Source organism: Pteropus alecto, unplaced genomic scaffold (assembly GCF_000325575.1).
Source record: "Pteropus alecto unplaced genomic scaffold, ASM32557v1 scaffold3, whole genome shotgun sequence".
NCBI classification, from domain to species: Eukaryota; Metazoa; Chordata; class Mammalia; order Chiroptera; family Pteropodidae; genus Pteropus; species Pteropus alecto.
The window spans coordinates 41,054,814-41,075,066 of NW_006442484.1; the positions used below are offsets into that span (position 1 = coordinate 41,054,814).

General features: G+C 34.6%; 1 protein-coding gene and 1 pseudogene across 6 annotated transcripts in view; one reads left to right on the plus strand and one right to left on the minus strand.

Annotated features, from left to right (window-relative positions):
* The window catches only part of PPIG (peptidylprolyl isomerase G), a 44,512-nt gene extending 26,116 nt beyond the window's left edge, over positions 1-18,396 (plus strand). For 3 of the 6 annotated variants that reach the window (XM_006921169.3, XM_006921171.3, XM_006921172.3), the window contains 5 exons: positions 7,388-7,601; positions 11,677-11,844; positions 13,457-13,544; positions 16,746-16,882; positions 17,065-18,385. In XM_006921169.3, the coding sequence (XP_006921231.1) occupies positions 7,388-7,601; positions 11,677-11,844; positions 13,457-13,544; positions 16,746-16,882; positions 17,065-18,172 (1,715 nt within the window). In that variant the 3' untranslated portion in view covers positions 18,173-18,385. Of the gene's footprint in view, positions 1-7,387; positions 7,602-11,676; positions 11,845-13,456; positions 13,545-16,745; positions 16,883-17,064 lie in introns of all 6 variants that reach the window. The other 3 variants (XM_006921170.3, XM_015596573.2, XM_025039502.1) reach the window with 1 other exon arrangement.
* On the minus strand, positions 14,206-16,737 carry LOC102895788 (annotated as a pseudogene).
* Positions 18,397-20,253: the final 1,857 nt, after the last annotated feature.

Below are 20,253 nucleotides of genomic sequence, written 5' to 3' on the forward strand. Positions count from 1 at the left end.
GGCTTACTTTTTAAAGAAATAAACTACAATATATTTCTCATAGGAAAGAATCCCACTGCAAGATAAAGGTGAAAGTTGGAACTGGTGAATAAAGCTTTGTTAATCATGGGGTAAAGCATTACTATATTTTGTCAAGTAATTTTAACAGCTCTGTTTTGTGCTTGCGTGGAATATTTTTATTTTTCTTGCATGTTATGTGGTCCTGAATATTTTTATTTAGAGTTACTCATGTTCATTTGAATTTATTTTCTTCCTTGAATTTCTTTGAGTTTGATTCCACACCATCACCACTGTATCCCTCTGGTTTTTAGGATATATAAGTGACTTTTTCAGGTTATACATGTTTGCATACCCACTCTGCGTCACCAGCAACAGTGGTTTTAGGTTCAGGTTAACAACTTGAACTCATAGAAGAAGATAGGCCTCACTCAGAAGTAAATGTGTTTACCTTTAAAAAAGGATACAGGAGAGAAAACAGCATGACTTGTACAGCAGCAGCATTGTAGAAATCTCATATATTCCAGACAGAACTTGCATATGTCCAGGCATCTCACACTTAGTACGTTCATGCTAAGGAGTACAGCTAGGTGAGGAAAGACTACTTCAGTGAAGCTGTTATAATCTCTGGGGTCCCTTCAGCTTTTTTACCTTGTTCTCATTCTCCAGTGCAGTAGCGTGTCACCCATACTAGAAAAGCAATTTTAACAGTGAACTCTAAGTCCTTTACCAAGTGTATGGTAACTTCAGCCATATTATTATTTATCTTGGACTTAGCACACTCCTATAAATTCTGAGTTAAGAGTGTTAAGAATGATTTGGCTAAGTGCCAAATACTTAACTGTTACTGAGGCTAAGGGAAAGGTTACAAACTAGCTGTTAAACCTTTGGTTAAGGTCTGTAAACAGCTCCCCAGCAGTCCAAAGATATATTTTCTTTATCCTCTTCCATTTTTCTGTTACAGAAAATATTAACATTATACAGAAGTGATTGAAATAGTATATCAAAACACCCACGTTCATTACCCAGCTTCAACAACTAATTCATAGCCAATCTTGTTTTATCTATCCTGGCCAATTCTCCATTTCCTGTTATTGTGAAGCAAATTCTGGGCAACATTAATTAATATTTCAGTATTTATCTCTAAAAGGTGACTCTTTAAAAAATGTCATAATATGTGCACATACACATATTCTTAAATATCAAAAATTTTGAATGTATTCAAATTTCTAATTGTTTCATTATTATTAATTTTTTAGTGTTTGAATTTGAATCCAAATAAAGTTCAAACATTAGGGTTGATTTTAAAACTTTTTTTTTTTTTTTTTAAATAGATTCTATTCACCACCATCTCTCTTTTTTTTTTTTTATGGTGACATTGGTTAACGAAATTCAGTAAGTTTCAAGTGTACAATTCAACAGTATATCATATATATGTTGCATTGTATGTTCACCGCCCATAGATCTCTTTCTGTCACCACATATTTGATCCCTTTTACCCCATCTTCCTCCCCCCTGTCTCACCTACCTTCTGAAAACCACTAGTCTATTGTCCATGTCCATGAGTCTCTTGTTTGTTGCTTTTAGGTTTATATTCCATATATAAGTTATATGTGGTTTTCAACTTTTTCTGTCTGGCTTATCTAAGCATGATTATCTCAAGGTCCATCCATGTTGGCGCAAATGGCAGTATTTCATCTTATGACTGAGTAATACTACATATATACAATAAATCGTATATATGTACCACAATTTCTTTATCTAGTCATCTGTTGTAAGACACTTCAGTGGCTTCCATGTCATGGTCACCATGAATAATGCTACTTTGAACATCAGTATGCATATATCGTTTTAGATATATGTTTTCAAGTCTTTGGGGTAAATGCCCAGCAGAGGGATTGCTGGATCATATGGTAGATCAATCCTTAGTTTTTTGAGAAACATCCATACTGTTTTCCATAGTGGCTGTACCAATTTGCAGTCCCACCAGCAGTGTAGGGGGATTCCTTTTTCTCCACATCCTCTGCAACACTTGTTATTACTTGTCCTGTTGATTATAGCTATGATTATAGCTATTCTAACAGGTGTGAGATAGTATCTCATTGTGATTTTGATTTGCATCTCCCTAATCACTAGCAATGTTGAGCATCTTTTCATATATTTGTTGGCCATTTTTATGTCCTCTGTGGAGAAGTGTCTGTTCAGGTCCTCTGCCCATTTTTTGACTGGATCATTTATTTTTTTGTTGTTACTAAGTTGTATGAGTTCTTTGTATATTTTGGATATTAGGCCTTTATCAGAGGCATTGCTTGCAAATATATTTTTCTCATTTGCATGGTTGTTTCTTTACCATGTTGAAGGTTTCTTTTGCTATGCAGAAGCTTTTTACTTTGATATAGTCCCATTCATTTATTTTTCCTTTTGCTCTGTCTTTGAGGTCAAATTCATAAAGTCCTCTTTAAGTTAAAGGTTCATGAGTTTAGTTCCTATGTTTTCTTCTATGAATGTTATTGTTTCAGGTTTTATATTGAAGTCCTTAATCCATTTTGTCTTAATTCTGGTGTGCGGTAATAGACAACATTCTAGTTTCATTCTTTTGCAGGGGGCTTTCCAGTTTTCCCAGCACCATTTATATAGAGGCTTTCCTGTCTCTACTGTATGTTTTTGGCTCTTTTGTCGAAAATTATTTGCCCATATAAACATGGGTTTATTTCTGGACTCTCAGTTCCATTCCACTGGTCTGTATGTCTCTTTTTCTGCCAATACTGAGCCATTTTGATTATTGTCACTTTGTAATTTGAAGAGTGATACTTCCAGCCTTGTTCTTTTTTTTCAGGGTGGCTTTGGTGATTCGGGGTCTTCTGTGTTTCCATAGAAATGTGATGATTTTTTGTTCTGTTTCTTTAAAGAGTGCTGATGGGATTTTGATGGGGATTGTATTAAATCTTTCGGTAATAAGGTCATCTTAACTATGTTGATTCTTCCAATCTAAGAACTTGGAAATTTCTTTGTATCTTCTTCAATTTCTTTTATTAAGGTCTTATAGTTTTCATTATATAGGTCCTTCACATGTTTCATTAGGTTTATTCCTAGATATTTTATTCTTTTTGTTGTAATTGCAAAAGGAGTTATTTTTCTCACTTCTTTTTCTGACACTTCATTATTAGAATATAGGAACACTATGGATTTTTGAACAGTGATTTATTTACCGTATTATTTCTATTAGCGTTTGTCGAGTATTTAGGGTTTTCTATAGAGAAAATCATGTGGTCCATAAATAGTGACAGTTTGGCTTCTTCGTTTGCTATTTCGATGCCTTTTATATCTTTCTCTTGCCTGCTGTGGTGATAGTGCACAGCCTTGTCTTGTTCCTGATCTTAGAGGACAGGCTTTTAGTTTTTCACCATTAAGTAAAATGTTGGCTGAGGGTTTGTCTTATGTGGCCTTTATTATGTTAAGGTACTTTCCTTCTGTACCAGTTTTGTTAAGAGTTTTGATCATAAATGGATGCTGTATTTTGTCGAAGGCGTTTTCTGCACCTATTGATGTGATCATATTCTTATTTTTTAATTTGTTTATGTGGTGTATCACATTAATCGATTTGCCTATATTGTACTATCCCTGTGCCCCTGGGATGAAGCCCACTTGATCGTGGTGTAAAATCTTTTTAATATATTGCTGTATTCGGTTCACTCTAGTATCTTATTTAGGATTTTTGCGTTGTGTTCATGAGAGTTATTGGTCTATAGTTTTCTTTTTTGTGTGTTTTGGTATCAGAGTAATATTGGCCTTATAAAATGAGTTAGCAAGTATTGCCTCCTTCGATTTTTCAGAAGAGTTTGAGGAGAATAGGTATTAAATCTTTAAATGTTTGGTAGTATTCTCTGGTGAAGCAGTGTGGTCCTTGACTTTTACTTTTGGTAGCTTTTTGATGATTGTTTCAATTTCCATATGACTGATCAGTCTATTTAGATATTCCAGTTCTTGATTCAGTCTAGGAAGATTGTATCTTTCTAAGAACTTGTCCATTTCTTCTAGGTTATTAAATTTGGTGTCATGTACTTTTTCATATTATTCTTGTATGATCCTTTGTATTTCTGCGATGTTAGTCGTAATTTCCCCTCTTTCATTTCTGATTTTGTTTATTTGTGTCATTTCTCTTTTTTCTTTAGTGAGTCTAGCCAGGGGTTTATCAATTTTACTAACCTTCTCAAAGAACCAGCTCTTTGTTGCATTTATTTTTCTGTTGTTGTCATTGTTCTCAATTTCATTTCATTTTGCTCTAATTTTGTCATTTTGTTTTAGGTGAGCTGACCTCTTTCAGAATTTCCTGTAGTGCAGGCCTCGTAGTGGAGAATTTCCTCAATTTTTATATGTCTGGAAAGGTCTTTATTTCTCCTTCATAACTAAAGGAGAGCTTAGCTGGATACATTATTCTCACCTGGTAGTTCCTTTCATTTAACAGTTTGAACATTTGAGTCCACTCCTTTCTTGCTTGTAAGGTTTGTGCTAAAAATTCCAAAGATAATCTACCAGGTTTTCCTTTATGGGTTAGTGTCTTCTTTTCTTTGGCTGTCCTGAGAATTCTCTGTTACTAATTTTTGATAATTTTAATATAATGTGTCTTGGAGAAGGCTTTTTTGAGTTAAGATAATTGAGTGTTCTGTTAGCTTCTTCATTTCCAAATTCCAGCTCATTCCTTAGATTCGAGAAATTCTTGTTAGCTCTTTGTCTGAAAATGCTGTCTGATTCATGCTCTTTTTCCTCTCCTTCTGGAATACCCATTATTCTTATGTTTCCTGATGGTATCAGTTAGTTCTTATACTTCTCTTTCATTCTTTTTCATTCAGTTTTTTTTCTTCTGAATTATTTCTAAGTTCTGCTTTCAATATCAATGCTCCTTACTTTCATTTGGTTGACTCTATTTCCTAAGCTTGCTATTTCATTCTTCATCTCCATTAGTTCTATTTATCTCATTTTTAGAGTTTCAGTGTCCCAGCCAAAAAAACTAATTTTGCTGATCTGGTTTTTTTCTCAGCTCCTGGAATTGTTGACAGGAGTTATTTTGGATCTCATCGAGTTTTTTTCAGAATTCCAATCCTTACTTCTCTGTCATTTAAGTTGAATATTTCTATGTCTTTAAGTTTATTTTCCGGAAATTTTTCTCTTTCTTTCTGAGCTGCCTTGTCACCTTGATTGTTCATGGTGTTTAATTGACTATTTCTCCACTTGGGCAGTATATTCTGCACTTTTTTTTCTCTCTAGAAAGATTTACTAAAAGTCTCTCTTTAGCCTTTTGCTAAGGTGTTTTTCTTTTGGTTTCCAGTAGGTGATGTCTGAGCTTCTTGGAGCTCTGCTTTGAGACTTAATAATTCTTATTTCTTTTTTTTTTTCTACTAAATATTCAATGACGATCACTACCCACGTTCTCAGTGTTAGCAAGAGTTTTGGTAGCATTTATTCAAATTCCCCTGGGGCGTACCCTCTGGATTGGTGTATGAGGGGTTATTGTAGCTCAGCTTCATGATTTGCAACTTCAGCTGGTAAGATCCAGCTGTTACTTCTCTGTTGTTAGTCCCGCTTTGCTTTCTGCCTTAACCCCTGGGCTCCGCTGCATGGAGCTCACAGAGTCCTTAGGCAGCGCTGTTCAGGGGACCAGCAGCAACTTCTCCCCTCCCCCAAGGAGGGGAGCTCTCCGTTACCAGAGGCAGCTTCTTTGTTCTTCCCAATCTACCTCTGGACTCCCGGGACTCCCGCTGGTCTGACCTCTGGTACCTCTTATGTGCAGATCACTCGCTCAGATGTGCTTGTGTGCAGATTGGGTGTTTGTCGAGTTTTAGATTTCACCTTATTTTTCAGGAGGAAGGATCGGGGACATCTCTCACTCTGCCATGTTTCTGACATCACTCCTCCCAGATTTATAATAAAATGATATCCTATTCTGTTTCATAGCACACTCCTTTTTATTCAACTCTGGTTTTTCTGTCCTATGGTATAAACCTCCAGAGCTCTGCTGCCCATCGCAGTGACAAATCTAGCGTGCAGGCTCCAGTCTCACACAAAGATAAAGGTCATAGTAGCGGTGGATGCCATGACTGTGGCTGCAGTGGTGGTAGTTGTGGTGGCGACGGCAGTGGCGGTGGCAACTCCTCCCTCTGCTGCTTCTCACCATCTCTTTATATGAGATCCGTTTGTTGAGCAGCCTAGGTCTTTTGTCTAGGTCTTTTGTCCTATAGTGTTTCCCATTACTGCACACACTGGGTTTTATAGATTACGTCTTTATGTTATGTAATGTGTTCCTTCTGTGCTTCTATTTCATATAACTTTGTAGTTCTAAAATATTGATCCAGTGCTGTTTTGATTTTGTTGTAATTCCTGTTGATAGAAGCACGAGGCCTATAGGACAGGTTGTCTCTGCTCTTCAGCAGCCGTTGGTGGTCAGTGCCTCATTAGGGGTTGTAAAATAATGGTATTCTAACTCTGATTCTTTTCTCATTTATTCCTATAATATTTTTGATAAAGAGCATCTTCCTTTCATCTACTATATAGTTAGTCAGATGTACAATTCAGATAGGAAAAGCAAGGTAAATGCTTTATATATTATTTTCCAATATCATTTGAACTGATGGAGTCTAATATATTACCTGGGTCAGTCTCTGTCTACTTTGTCATATCTTTCCCTGATTCCTGTTGTATTAATTCACTTATTTACTTTTGTTGCCTAGGCCTTAGTACATCTGAGTTTTGTGGCACCCTTTAAAATTATTACTTCCTTAACCAAAAATAAAATTTCAATTTGAAGTTATTTTTTTAGAAACCCAAAAATATAATTATTAATCACTGACAAGTGACTGCCGTCTGTTGCAAGTATTCTCTCCACCTAAATCCATTTCTTAGTCATTACTCCTGCTCAGGCATTGAAACATAAGCCCATGCCAATGGAATCATGTTTCTTTCCACATTTGTGCAAAGTATTTTTTGTATGTCATTTCTCTCCTCCAGTTCTACCTCCAGTCTTGATAATACTAGAAAACTACAAGAAGATAGAATCTGGAACTCTTAAATGTTACTTTTGTACTTTTTTAAAAACTTTTATTCAAATGTTTTTCTAAAGTTAACTTAGTTTATTATTTTAGACGTACTTATTACTTTTCCAAAATTTTTTGGTTTCCTAGATTCAGCTCTGACCCATGAATCTTGGTATCTGGATTCTAATCCTGACTTTTTTTTTTTTTCCTCCTAATCCTGACTCTTGACTCCTTTCTTGTACCCCTCAATTCAAATAGCTGGGTGAGCTAAGTTTAAAATATTGGACTTAGAAAGTATTACTTTCACTTACAAAGTTTGTTTAAAAAATGTTGACCAAAACTCTTTTTGCTTTTTATTAAAGCTAAGAAAGAAGAAAAGAAAAGGCATAAATCATCCTCCTCCTCCTCATCATCATCCAGTGACTCAGATAGCTCAAGTGATTCTCAGTCCTCTTCTGATTCTTCTGATTCTGAAAGTGCTTCTGAAGAGAAATCAAAAAAAAGAAAAAAGAAACATAGGAAAAATTCCCGAAAACACAAGAAAGAAAAGAAGAAGCGAAAGAAAAGCAAGAAAAGGTCTTAATTTTACTTTTTCAATACTAGATTTATATTCTAGTTCTCTTCTGTTTATAAATAAACCCGTTGGAATTTGGGGTCAATTATATACAAACATTAAAATAGAAATATATTACACCATAAAGTATAAGACCATCTTGATGTTGTATAGTCTATAGATTAAGGGTATATTCATTTCCATTTTCTTTTTCTTTTATTTTTCAATAATTTATTTTTCAGTTACAGTTAACATATACTCTAATATTAGTTTCAGGTATGCAACAGTGATTAGACATTTATAAACTTATAAAGTGATCATGCCAATAAATCTAGTACCCATCTGACACAATATACGTAGTTATCATAGTATTATTGACTGTATTCTCTGTGTTGTACTTTACATCCCCATGACTATTTTGCACTACCAATTTATACTAATTAATCCCTTCCCTTTTTTCACTCCCATCTTCCCAGTCTGGCAACCATCAAAATGTTTTATGTATCTATGAGTTTGATTCTGTTTTTTTGTTTGTTTTTTAGATTCCACATGTAGGTGAAATCATATGGTAATGTCTTCCTCTGGCTTATTTCCCTTAACATAATACCCTCTAGGTCCATTCATGTTGTTGCACATAGCAAGATTTCACTTCTTTTTATGGCTGAGTAATATTCCTTTGTATATATATACACCACTTCTTCTTTAGTCATTCATATATTGATGGACATTTAGGTTGCTTCTGTAACTTGGCTATGGTAAATAGTGCTGCAGTGAATATATGGATTCATAATTCTTTTTGAATTAGTATTTTGGGTTTCTTCAGATACATATCCAGAAGTGATATTTCTGGGTCCTTCTTTGTCTCTTGTTATGGTCTGTTTTAAAGTCTCTTTTGTCTGGTATAAGTATTGTTACCCCAGCTTTTTTGTTTCCATTTTCATGAAATAATCTTTTTCCATTCTTTTATTTGAACCAATGTGTGTCTTTAAATCTGAAGTGAGTCTCTTATAGGCAGCAAATGTAGAGGCCTTGTTTTCTTATCCTTTCAGTCTCCTTATGTTTTTTAATTAGAGCATTTAATCCATTTACATTTAAACTAATTGTTGATAAATATGTAATTATTGCCATTTATTATTCATATTTTTTACTTATTTTTTTCTTCTTAAGGAAGTTTCTTTAACATTTCTTCTTTGCTGGTTTGGTGGTGATGCACTCCTTTAGCTTTTTCTATGCTGGTTTGGTGGTGATGAACTCCTTTAGCTTTTTCTTTCTGGGAAGCTCTTTATCTGTCTTTTGATTCTAAATGATAGCTTTGCTGGGGAAAGTAATTTCGGTTGTGGGTCTTTGCTTTTTATCATTTTAAATATTTCATGCCAGTTCCTTCTGTCCTGCAAAGTTTATGTTGAGGAATCAGTTGACAGTCTTATTGAAGCTCCCTTATAGGTCACTACCTGCTTTTCTCTTGCTGCTTTTAAGATCCCCTGTATTTAACCTTTGGTATTTTAATTATGTTGTGTCTTGGTTTGGGCCTCTTTGGGTTCATCTTGTTTGTGACTCTCCGTACTTCCTGGGCTTGTATGTCTTATTTCCTTCACCAAATTAGGGAAGTTTTTTGTCATTATTTCTTAAAATAGGTTTTCAATTCCTTGCTCTCTTCTCCTGGTATTCCTATGATGTAAATGTTGGTATACTTGATGCTGTCTCAGAAGCCCCTTATATTGTCCTCATTTTTTTGGATTCTTTTTTCTTGTAGCTGTTTTGATTGTTTTCTGCTACCTTATCTTCCAAATCACTTATTTGATTCTCTGTTTCATCTGATCTACTGTTGATTTCCTCTATTCTTCGTTGTAGTTATTGTATTCTTCGTTTCTGGCTGGTTCTTTTTTACGTTTTCTATCTCTATTTTTAGGTTTCCTGTCTCTTTCTTAAAGTTCTGAGATTGTTGAGCATCCCTATTACCAATGTTTTGAACTGTGCATCTAGTAGATTGATTGCTTGTCTCTATTCTGTTTAGTTCTTTTTCTGGAGCTTTGTTTTAATCTTTCATTTCAGAACTATTTCTTTGTCTCCTCATTTTGGCTGCCTTCCTGTATTTGTTTCTATGTATTAGGTAGAGCTGCGGCATCTCCTGGTTTTTGTAGAGTGGTCTTATGTAGTTAAGTGTCCTGTGGGGCCCAGTGGTTCAGTCTCCCCATTCACCTGACCTGGATGCTACAGGTGTGTCCTTTGTATGAGTTGTATGTGCCCTTCCATTATAGTTGATCCTTGATTGCTGTTGGCACGTCATTGGGAGGGATTGACCCACAGGCTGATTGATTGTTAAGACTGGCCGTGACTACAGTGGAGGAGCTGTTGTGCAGGAGCTGACCCTACAGAGTAGGATTTGCTCTAGTAGGGCTATGGTGCCTGCCAAGTCTGCCCTTTGGATGTGCTGTTTGTGGAAGTGTTCAGGTGGTGGTCTTGTGTGATCTGAACCTGGCCAGTGGGCATGTTTGTTCTGGAGCCACTTGGGAGGGGCTCTGGTGCAGACCACAGTCAGCCACTGCCTGTACCCTGCACTGAGTCACTTGATAGAAGCTACAAAATGATCTGTACATGGTTGCCACTTATGCTGCGCTTAGAGGTTCCTTAGGTTGGCTGCTGCTAGTGACAGGCTTGGGGCTGTTTAGCAAGAGTTACAGCGTACACTGAGGCTTGCTGTTGCTTACTTGGAGTTTGTGAACCTTTGAGAGATTTCAGGAACATTTGAAGCATAAGCTAAGACAGGCTGTTTGTATGATAAAGCCTCTGGAAATGTCTTGGGTTGGTCTGAAATTGGTTGGGGCAAGGTTTCAGGGAATCACCATAGCTGGGCAAACAATGTTGGCCAGGTTGACTCAGATATGGCATTTGCCTGTGTCTGTACTTTGGTTTGGGGGAGGCTTCAACAAAGGAACAATGGCTTCTGCCAGCATTTCTTTCTGAGAGGAAGTTGCCCCTCCAGCCCTTGCCCCACAGCCAGGCAATTCAGTTCTTCCTCATATGTCCCTAGTGCCTTTTGAGCTGCCTTTCCACTATTGGAGCTCAGAGCAAGTGAGTCTATCAACAAGTCCCTGTGCCAGCCCTTTAAGAGGAGTATCTGGGACTTCAGCAGCCATCTGTCTCAGCCACAGTCTCTGCTGGTTTTCACAGCCAGAAGTTGTGGGAAATTCTCTTCCCAGCCCTGGAACCATAGGCTAGAGAGTACGTTGTGGGGCTGGGATCCCTTACTCCTCAGGGGGAACCTCTTCAGCTGAGGTATCCCTCCCGATTTTTAACTGCCACATGTGGATATGAGACCAGCCCTTCCATGTCTCCACCTCTCCCACCAGTCTCCATGCGGCTTCTTCTGTATATCCTTAGTTATAGGACTTCTCTTCAGCTAGACTTCAGGCCGTTCTCAGTAATGGTTTTCTGTATAGTTAATTGTAAATTTGATATACTAGTGGGAGTAGACATGCAGTATTTAACTATTCTGCCATCTTGACCAAAAGCCTATTTATTTTCATTTTCAACAAAACCATTCAGTTTATTTTGCCAGAACTCAATGAAATGATGCTCTTGGTTTTATAGGTTTGTATTTATGGGAAAAATATGAGATTAATGAGAATTATAGGAAACTAACAGTTGTCTTACTTTTTTGTTTTTTTCTCTGCTCTGATAAGGGTAGAAAACAGATATCAGCTTATTTACTGTTTTCCATTTTGTCTGAAATAATTCGTATTTGCACTAAAACTTGTCTTCATATGCCTATTACCTCTAAAGCAACTAATTTCTTTACCTACATTTTAAAATATTTTAAATTTACCAGTGCATTGCCTATGGAGTTTCATTTTTTGATCCATTTTATTGGGAAATATGTTTTTGAGACTATAGCAACGCAAAAGTTGCTTTGGGTTTTTGGGCAGTAGTTGGTTTGACAGAAGAATAAAAGAACATTTTCCTCATATAATTATATCTTTGAGGGCTACAGGATAGTGTATATATTGTGACATCTTCCAAAGGAAAGAAATACCAACGATTGAAAATTGGGGCAGACACAGAATAACCAGATGAAACTTGTTTTGTGTTTCTATTAAGTGCATCCAGTGAAAGTGAGGCTGAAAATCTTGAAGCACAACCCCAGTCTACTGTCCGTCCAGAAGAGATCCCTCCTATACCTGAAAATAGGTTTCTAATGAGAAAAAGTCCTCCTAAAGCTGATGAAAAAGAAAGGAAAAACAGAGAAAGAGACAGAGAGAGAGAATGGTATGTGAATGTGCATATCTTGTAGAGTGCCCTACCTTCTTTACAAGAACCTTACTTTAAAATATATATATATATACACACACACACACACACACACACATTATATATATATATACAAGAACCTTACTTTAAAATATATATATATATATACACACACACACATTATGGGGGTAGATAGGGTAAAAGAGGTCAAAAATGTGGTGACAGAAAGAAATCTAACTCTGGGCGGTGAACACACAATGCAATATACATAGGACTTACTGTTAAATCGTATACCTGAAACTTATTGGATTTCATTAACTAATGTCACCATAATAAAAATAATTTTTTTTAAAAAAAAAGGAAGAAAAAAAAATGTTTTTACTTATTTTCGATAAGATTTAATTGTTGACTTTCTCCCAAAATTGAAATCTTTTTTTATAGGATAATGTTAGTAACACTCTTTTTTGCAAAAAAGATAAGTTGACAATTCAAACAGATTTTCAGTAAAAATTACTTTTTAAAAAACTAAACATTGCAAATACCAAAAGAAATATTGAGTGGTACTTTAAACCAATTCTATTCGGAACGAGATAAATGTTTTACTGTGCTATTTGTATACATTAAACTTTTAAGCAAGTAAAAACCTTTATTTTTCAATTTCTCAGAGGGAAAAATGCTATTTTCCTTGTGTGATTTATGATATTGTAATGAAAACTGATATCATGTTCAAATACTTTCAGAAATTTTCTATATAGATGATTGAATTCTTTCTCATTTATGATCAGAATATATTGTTATAACATAAAAGTAATTCTGAGCAATCCCCGTATACTTTCACAATATAGTAAAAATATAAAAATGAGTCTTAGATATTTGAAACAGGGTAATTTTGATGGATTGGGTTTAGTTCATTTTTCCTCAAGTATTAGGAAAGGATGTTTCTAGGGAAATATCAAAGGGAAATATCAAAGAGAAAATGTTTGAACTACTTTAAAATGAACTTTTCAAATATAACTTACATGGATATTGTTAGTGCTAATCAAATATTAGCTCGTTGTTTTAAAATAGTTTTACTTTTCGGTCTAAACCATGATATAAACGTTTTGCTAATTTAGACCAGTTTATTTCTACTTAATTCACATTAATTACGGTTCTCTATAGTTTTATTACCAATTAACAACTGCTCGTAGGATAATAAGTTACTTTGGAATAAGGTAGTTTTAAAATGGTTCTCCCACAACATATAGCCTACTCCGAGCTCTTTCTTCTATGTTAATTTTTCTTAGTACTATCAAGTTAACTTTATCTTAGTAAAGATTATGTAACAATGTTTCTTCCATAGCACACAACTGGAATTTGGGAGCAGAGTAGTTCTTCATCTTCATACATTAGAAGATTTTAGCATTCTGACTCCTGGGCACTTGGTACCAAGAGCACCTTCTAGACATTGACAGTTGGGAAAAAAAAATGCTCTTATACTTTTCCAAATACCTACTAGGAATTGATAACATTCCTGGTTGAAAATCACTCATTATCTAAGATTTTAAATTAATTGTATCAGTAAAACTGTGTTCTCTAGATTTACTTTTGAAAAATAATGTGTTTTCATTTTCTCTTTGCTCGTTTCTAGTAATCCACCTAACTCCCAGCCTGCTTCATACCAGAGGCGACTTTTAGTTACTAGGTCTGGCAGGAAGATTAAAGGAAGAGGACCAAGGGTACGTGATTCTTTTCCCATAAATCTTAATAGTGTTACATTTATATTAAATAATTTTAGAATGTTTCTTAAATATTTTATGTATAAATGACTAAAATTTAGAATAGTTATGGATATTGAATTATATGTACTCTTTTTATAGTAACTTCTTTGTGTTAGAACTGACAAACTGAAAATCCATGGGATGTTAATGGATTTTACATGTATGTGGTGTAAAATGAAATCAAGATCATTTGTGCCCCCTTATTACTTCCTGACCATTATATCTCTACTTTTCTTAAAAATTAACTGTATTTTTTTTATTTCATCCTCTTTCTCTTTGCTAGATTCTCCCCATCAGAATTTAAATATTTACTGTGTTTTCAAAATTTAGAAACTATGCTATACTTAGAATATTATTTCTTTACTTCCTACGCATTCCTCACCCCTTTCAGTTTGTCTTCTGCCGTTCTGCTGAATACAGAGTTTGCCATGTGATTAGCTCCTTGTTACAAAATCCAGTGGATCCATTTATTTTTTGTCTTACTTGATCTCCCTCGTAACACTCTTTCTACCCTCAGTATAAAGCCCCAGAACATAAAATACACATAGCTAGCCAGTAACTTCCTTTACCTGTCTTTTTAATTTCCAAACCAATTTTTTTTTTTTTTTTTTTTTTTTTTTTTTTAAGCATTTATTTGATGCTTAAAAAACTTATGGCCTGGGAGTAAATTTAAGTTTTTATTTCTTTAGTTTCTTCTAGGATTCCTTTTTCTTCTGTGCAACCTCCTCTTCTGGTTTAGGAACCATCTGCTCTTTTTCAGTAAGGATCATCTCAGCGTGGCAGGGAGAGCTCACATAGGGTTAATCCGCCCACGAGCTCTGTTAATTTCTGTGCCATGTCTTGGGAGCTTGGTTCTCCTGGATGACCAGAAAATCTGCATCTAAACTCTTAAGTTCAGCATACTCTGCATATTTAAGCATGTACAACAAAAATTTAGCATTCTCTTTGGACCACCGACCCTGCATCCAGCCCCAATGTTTGGCCTTGGCACACCTACCAGTTCTACCATTGTAATGACAGAATGGCACACATTGCTTCTATAAAGTGACATCTTTCAGATACTTTGCTTTTCTAATATGTATACCCTTGATGGCCTGGGTAGTTTCACGGGTGTTTTTAAAGTGAACACAATGATTTGATCCTCTTGATGCGCATGATTTTGTGGGGTTTTCTGGGTTAAGTGAATCGGGAACCATTTTCAGAGGTCACCTCGGGCTGCTTATGCTCTTATTCGTCCTCTTTAAATATTGTTGTACTTCAGGGTTCCCACTCTGCTCATTCTGCATATGCTTCTTAGGCAGTCTTGTGACTTCCATGGCTTCAGTGGCTACTGTATGCTGTAACTCCATCTGCTGCTCTATCACCAAAGACTTATTTGACAGCCTTTTAGTTGTCTAATGGGCACCTCAACCTCAGCATATACAGTATTGAGCATAGCACTCTTCAGTCCTGATCCTTATTTAGATTCCTATTCTCAGTGACAGATGCCATCACCTGTGTAGTTACTTAAAACTGAAACCCAAGAATTTTTTTTTTCTCCTTTCTTTCCTACCTTCTCTATCTTATTCATCACCAAATCCTATCAGTTCAATCCCCTAAATACTCTGGAATACTTCTGCTTCTCTCAAGCTCCATTCCTGCCATCTTAATTAAATTAATTGTATGTTCTCAGAACTATAAATAGCTTCCTACCTGTTTTTATGGCAGTTCTCAAACTTTTTGTCTTGGGACCTCTTTACATTCTTAAATTATTGAGGATCCAAAAAGGCTTTTGCTGATGTGGATTATGTCTATCAATATTTACTCTTTTATAAAGTAAAACTGAGAAATATTTAAAACAATAAGACTACATAAGCACATATTCCATTAGCTATGAAAGCAAAGACATCAAAACATGTTGTCTCTGAAAAACTCCACTGTACAATAATGAAAGAACAAAAGTGAAAAGGGCAAATTATGTGACATTATAAAAATAGTTTTGACCTCACAGATCCCCTGAGTCTTGGGATCACTAGATCACAGTTCGAGAATCACTAATCTAATTCTTTCTCTAAACAGTATCCAGAATGGTCATTTTGAAAATGAAAACCTAATTATGTCACTCCTTTGTTATTGACCTTAGAATAAATAAAAAATTGGCTTACGAGACATCACAGATCTCATCCTTGCTTACCTCATCATTATTGTCTAGTACTACTTCCCTTTGCAATTTTTGTCTTTAACCATATTGATCTATCTTATCATCATCTCTAAAACATGCTATTTCTTCCTGTTTCAGAACCTTCAGACATGGTACTTTTTATGCCTCACATGTTCTTCCTCTCCCAGCTATCCTCACCCCCTTTTACGTCTTTTTCCTTACCCTTGCCTAGATAACTCTTCATACATATTCTTTAGTTTTCAGCTTTTAATATTTAACTTTCACACCCTTTCCCTGTACTAGGTCAGATTTCTATTATATATTCTCCGAGCACCCTTTACTTTTCCTTTTACATTCATTGTGATCGTAGCTGTATATATGCTTAATAGCTAATTATATGTCTGTCTGTGTGTTCTCCTAGCCTTGCAGAATTTAAGTTCCAAGAGAGCAAAATCAGACATGTCTTAGCTCATTAATGTTTCCTCAGTATATGGTAGAGGGTTGGCCATCCTAAGGGCTGAGTAAATATTGGTTGAATAAATGAATATAAATAAATGAACATTTACTCACTTTCTCTTATAATATGAAAATGTTTGCTTTGAAACTTTAAGAAAACATACTTCCAAGTTGGAACTTGGCAACTTATAAGGGTTCCTGTACTTACTCTGCTTTAGCATTACTTAAATAGGACAGTATATGGAGAAAAAATGGATAGCTAGAGTTTGTGGGTTAATGCTTCTTTTTTTTTTTTTTTTTTTCTTTTAGTATTTTTTTATTTTTCAATTATAGTCGACATTCAATATTAGTTTCAAATACAAATGCTTCTTATTTGGAACTTACAGTATGGCTGTTTAAAGTCTTTCTACCTTATTGATTTCTTACCTGAAAATTGGGACATTTTAATTAGAGAGCATAGAACTTTCAGACATTTTATTTGAACCTAGAAGTATATACACTTTTGCTACTGTTGTAATGTTTTTATATTTTTATATGTTAATTTTCTTCTTTTTTTACTTCAGCGTTACCGAACTCCATCTAGATCCAGATCAAGGGATCGTTTCAGGCGTAGTGAGACTCCTCCACATTGGAGGCAAGAGATGCAGAGAGCTCAAAGAATGAGGGTATCAAGTGGTGAAAGATGGATCAAAGGGGATAAGTAAGATTTAACTATATTATTTCAAATGTAGTGACAAGTATTTTTTTTTTACCATTATACATTATTTATAGCCATTTCAATTGTTTCTGAATATCTTAAGGAAAATAGAATATCTTAGCCAATAATGGACACCAGTATTTTCCTAATAAAATTTCAAAAAAACTTTTTTTTTCATTTTTTAGGAGTGAGTTAAATGAAATTAAAGAAAATCAAAGAAGCCCAGTTAGAGTAAAAGAGAAAAAAATAACTGATCACAGGCATGTGTCTGAAAGCCCAAACAGAAAGAGTGAAAAGGAAAAGAAAGTAAAAGACCATAAGTCTAGCAGCAAAGAGAGAGACGTCAGAAGAAATTCAGAAAAAGATGATAAATATAATAAAAACAAGGTGAAGAAAAGGGCCAAATCTAAAAGTAGGAGTAAAAGCAAAGAGAAATCAAAGAGTAAGGAAAGAGAAACAAAGCATAATAGACATGAAGAAAAAAGAATGAGGTCAAGGAGTAAAGAAAGGGATCATGAGAACGTTAAAGAAAAAGAAAAGTCTGATTCTAAAGGAAAAGATCAGGAAAGGAGCAGAAGTAAAGAGAAGTCTAAACAGTTGGAATCAAAAAGTAATGAGCATAATCATAACAAAAGTAAGGAAAAGGATAGACGCGCACAGTCTAGGAGTAGAGAACGTGATATAACTAAAGGCAAGCACAGTTACAATAGTAGAACAAGGGAACGAAGCAGAAGTAGGGACAGGAGCAGAAGAGTGCGATCCAGAAGCCATGACCATGATCGCAGCAGAAGCAAGGAGTACCATAGATACAGAGAACAAGAGTACAGGAGAAGAGGAAGGTCACGGAGCCGAGAGAGAAGAGCAACACCAGGAAGATCGAGAAGTAAAGATAGAAGGAGAAGGAGGAGAGACTCAAGGAGCTCAGAGAGAGAAGAAAGTCAGAGCAGAAACAAAGAAAAATATAGAAACCAAGAAAGTAAGAGTTCACACAGAAAAGAAAATTCTGAGGGTGAGAAGAGAATGCACTCTAAAAGTCATGATCATAATAGCTCAAATAATAACAAGGAAAAAAAGGCTGATAGAGATCAAAGTCCCTTCTCAAAAATAAAACAAAGTAGTCAGGACAATGAATTAAAATTCTCTACATTGAAAAATAAGGAGGATAAGACCAGATCCTCAGTGGAAAAAGAAAACCAAAAATCAAAGGGTCAAGAAAATGATCATGTACATGATAAAAATAAAAAATTTGATCATGAATCAAGCCCTGGAACAGATGAAGACAAAAGTGGATGAGTGAGTTGTAAAAACTTATTTCCATTGTCTCAAAATTTAAGTTTAGAGACTTGCTGAATCTCCTTTATGTTGTTTTCCTCTTTTCATTGTTGTTGAGTTGTTTTATGTTTGTCTTTTTTTTTAATGTGGACTTTATGAGTTGATCTTTTGATAATCTGCAACCTGGATAATTTGTACTGCTAAAGTTTTAATAAACTTGAAGTGAGAAAAACACTTTGGTGTAATACCGTGTGCTGTGTTTAACTATTTCATGTATGCATTTTTGTGTTGCAACAATCAGCCAGTAGCAAACATGCTATTCTATACCTTAATTTGTATGATCAGCCAGTTAGAAACAAGCATAACTGATTGTTGGAATACATTGTTAAAAAAGCTTGTGTTTCTCATGATTAAAGTAACTTTAGAAGCCACTAGATAGAAGTCTTGTAAAGATTTTCTGATTGCATTTATAATAGAGGCTTGCAGCAGCAGCTTTTAATTACACAGAGGCAGGATCCTAATAGAGATCTTAAATCATCACTTTTGATTTTATAGTAATTTGCGCTTTAAAATAGATAAATATATAGTAATTTATATTGTATGTTATTCTTTATAGTTTTACCCATAGTTTGTTTCATATTAATATTTTTCCTATCTAGTTTTGTTTTACTTAACTGTCTATAAAGTAGTTGAGTATTTTTTTCAGTTGATGTACTGATTGAGATTGACTTGCTGTTATACAGCATCTGACAAGAACTATACCTTGGAAGATCAGATTGTAATTCTCAATCTATGTTGCTTTTGGTCTGAAGAGATGAGACTTTTGCTTTTTGAGAACATTGTTTATTAACCTCTAAAAAAAAATACTTTTTTCAGTAAAACCTACCACTTGTACAACTCTTTAAGTTAGACAGAATCTAAAAATTGTTAGTATTGACACATTAACTTCCAAGGTTTCTCTTTTTTGGCCACTGACTTATATAGAGTTGAGTGTTAATTCTGCATGATTGTTTTTTATTTTTAACTTGAACAGAATATAACTCCCATAGCTGTGAGTTTTAAATGGCAAGAAAATGCATCTTTTCTATATATGTATCACAATAGGCTATAGCATGTTTATGACTCTGGTTTCTTTCTATTCAGGTGACTTTATACCATTACTGTTAACATTATTTTAACTTGGCAAGTATAACATTGCCGTATAGATTAGAGTAGAAAGTTGCAAACTTTGATAGCTTACAGAGTTTAACACTAAAGATATCTAAAGTCCATTTAGAATTTTATGTGTTGTATATTGCTATTTTTGTGATGTGTGGCCTTCTGTAATTTCTCTTCTAAATAAAATATTGAACATCCAGCAAACACAAAACCTGCCTCATTTGAAAAGAAATTTCAGAATTCCAATTAATTGTAGCTTCTAGTGTTTTGTACTTTAATATTTGTCAATATAGTGTCAACTGTTTTACCAAGATAGCTTCTTGGTAAACCCAGTAGCTATTCAATGCCGAGTGAAGCAATGCTTAACATAATATTTCTCATTATTGATTAATACAGTAATGATATATTTAGCATTGTGGTAGCTAATTGCATAATTTATAGGGTAATAGTTATAAGATTGTTTAAAATATCTTGAAACAAATATCCACAGTGGGATCTTTCAAATTTTTTTTTTCGTGATCATAAGAGTAATAAATATGATAATTCAGGGTAATTGATTCCTTAGAGACTTTGACCACAAGCTCACTTTAGGAATAATTGAGTCTTGAATGCCCAAGCTGTATAATGTTATATATTTTAAATTATTGTTTGTTTTAAATTCAGTAAATTGCATTTTCAAAATCTATTATATAAACTAGTTGAGTTTCAAGAAAGGTGCTATTTAAGAAAGGATTTCTAATAAATAATTATACTTAAAAAAATACCATGCTAAGTAAAAATACTTCTATGTTGTCTGATCCCAGAGCTTCATCTACTAAGAATTATGGTTACTTGTAACCGTAAATAACCATAAGGGGAAAATTTTTAGTAATTTTTATAAATAGTCATCTGTTTTGGTCATCAAAAAGGCAACTCCATGCTAAGCATTATTTATAGGCCTTTTT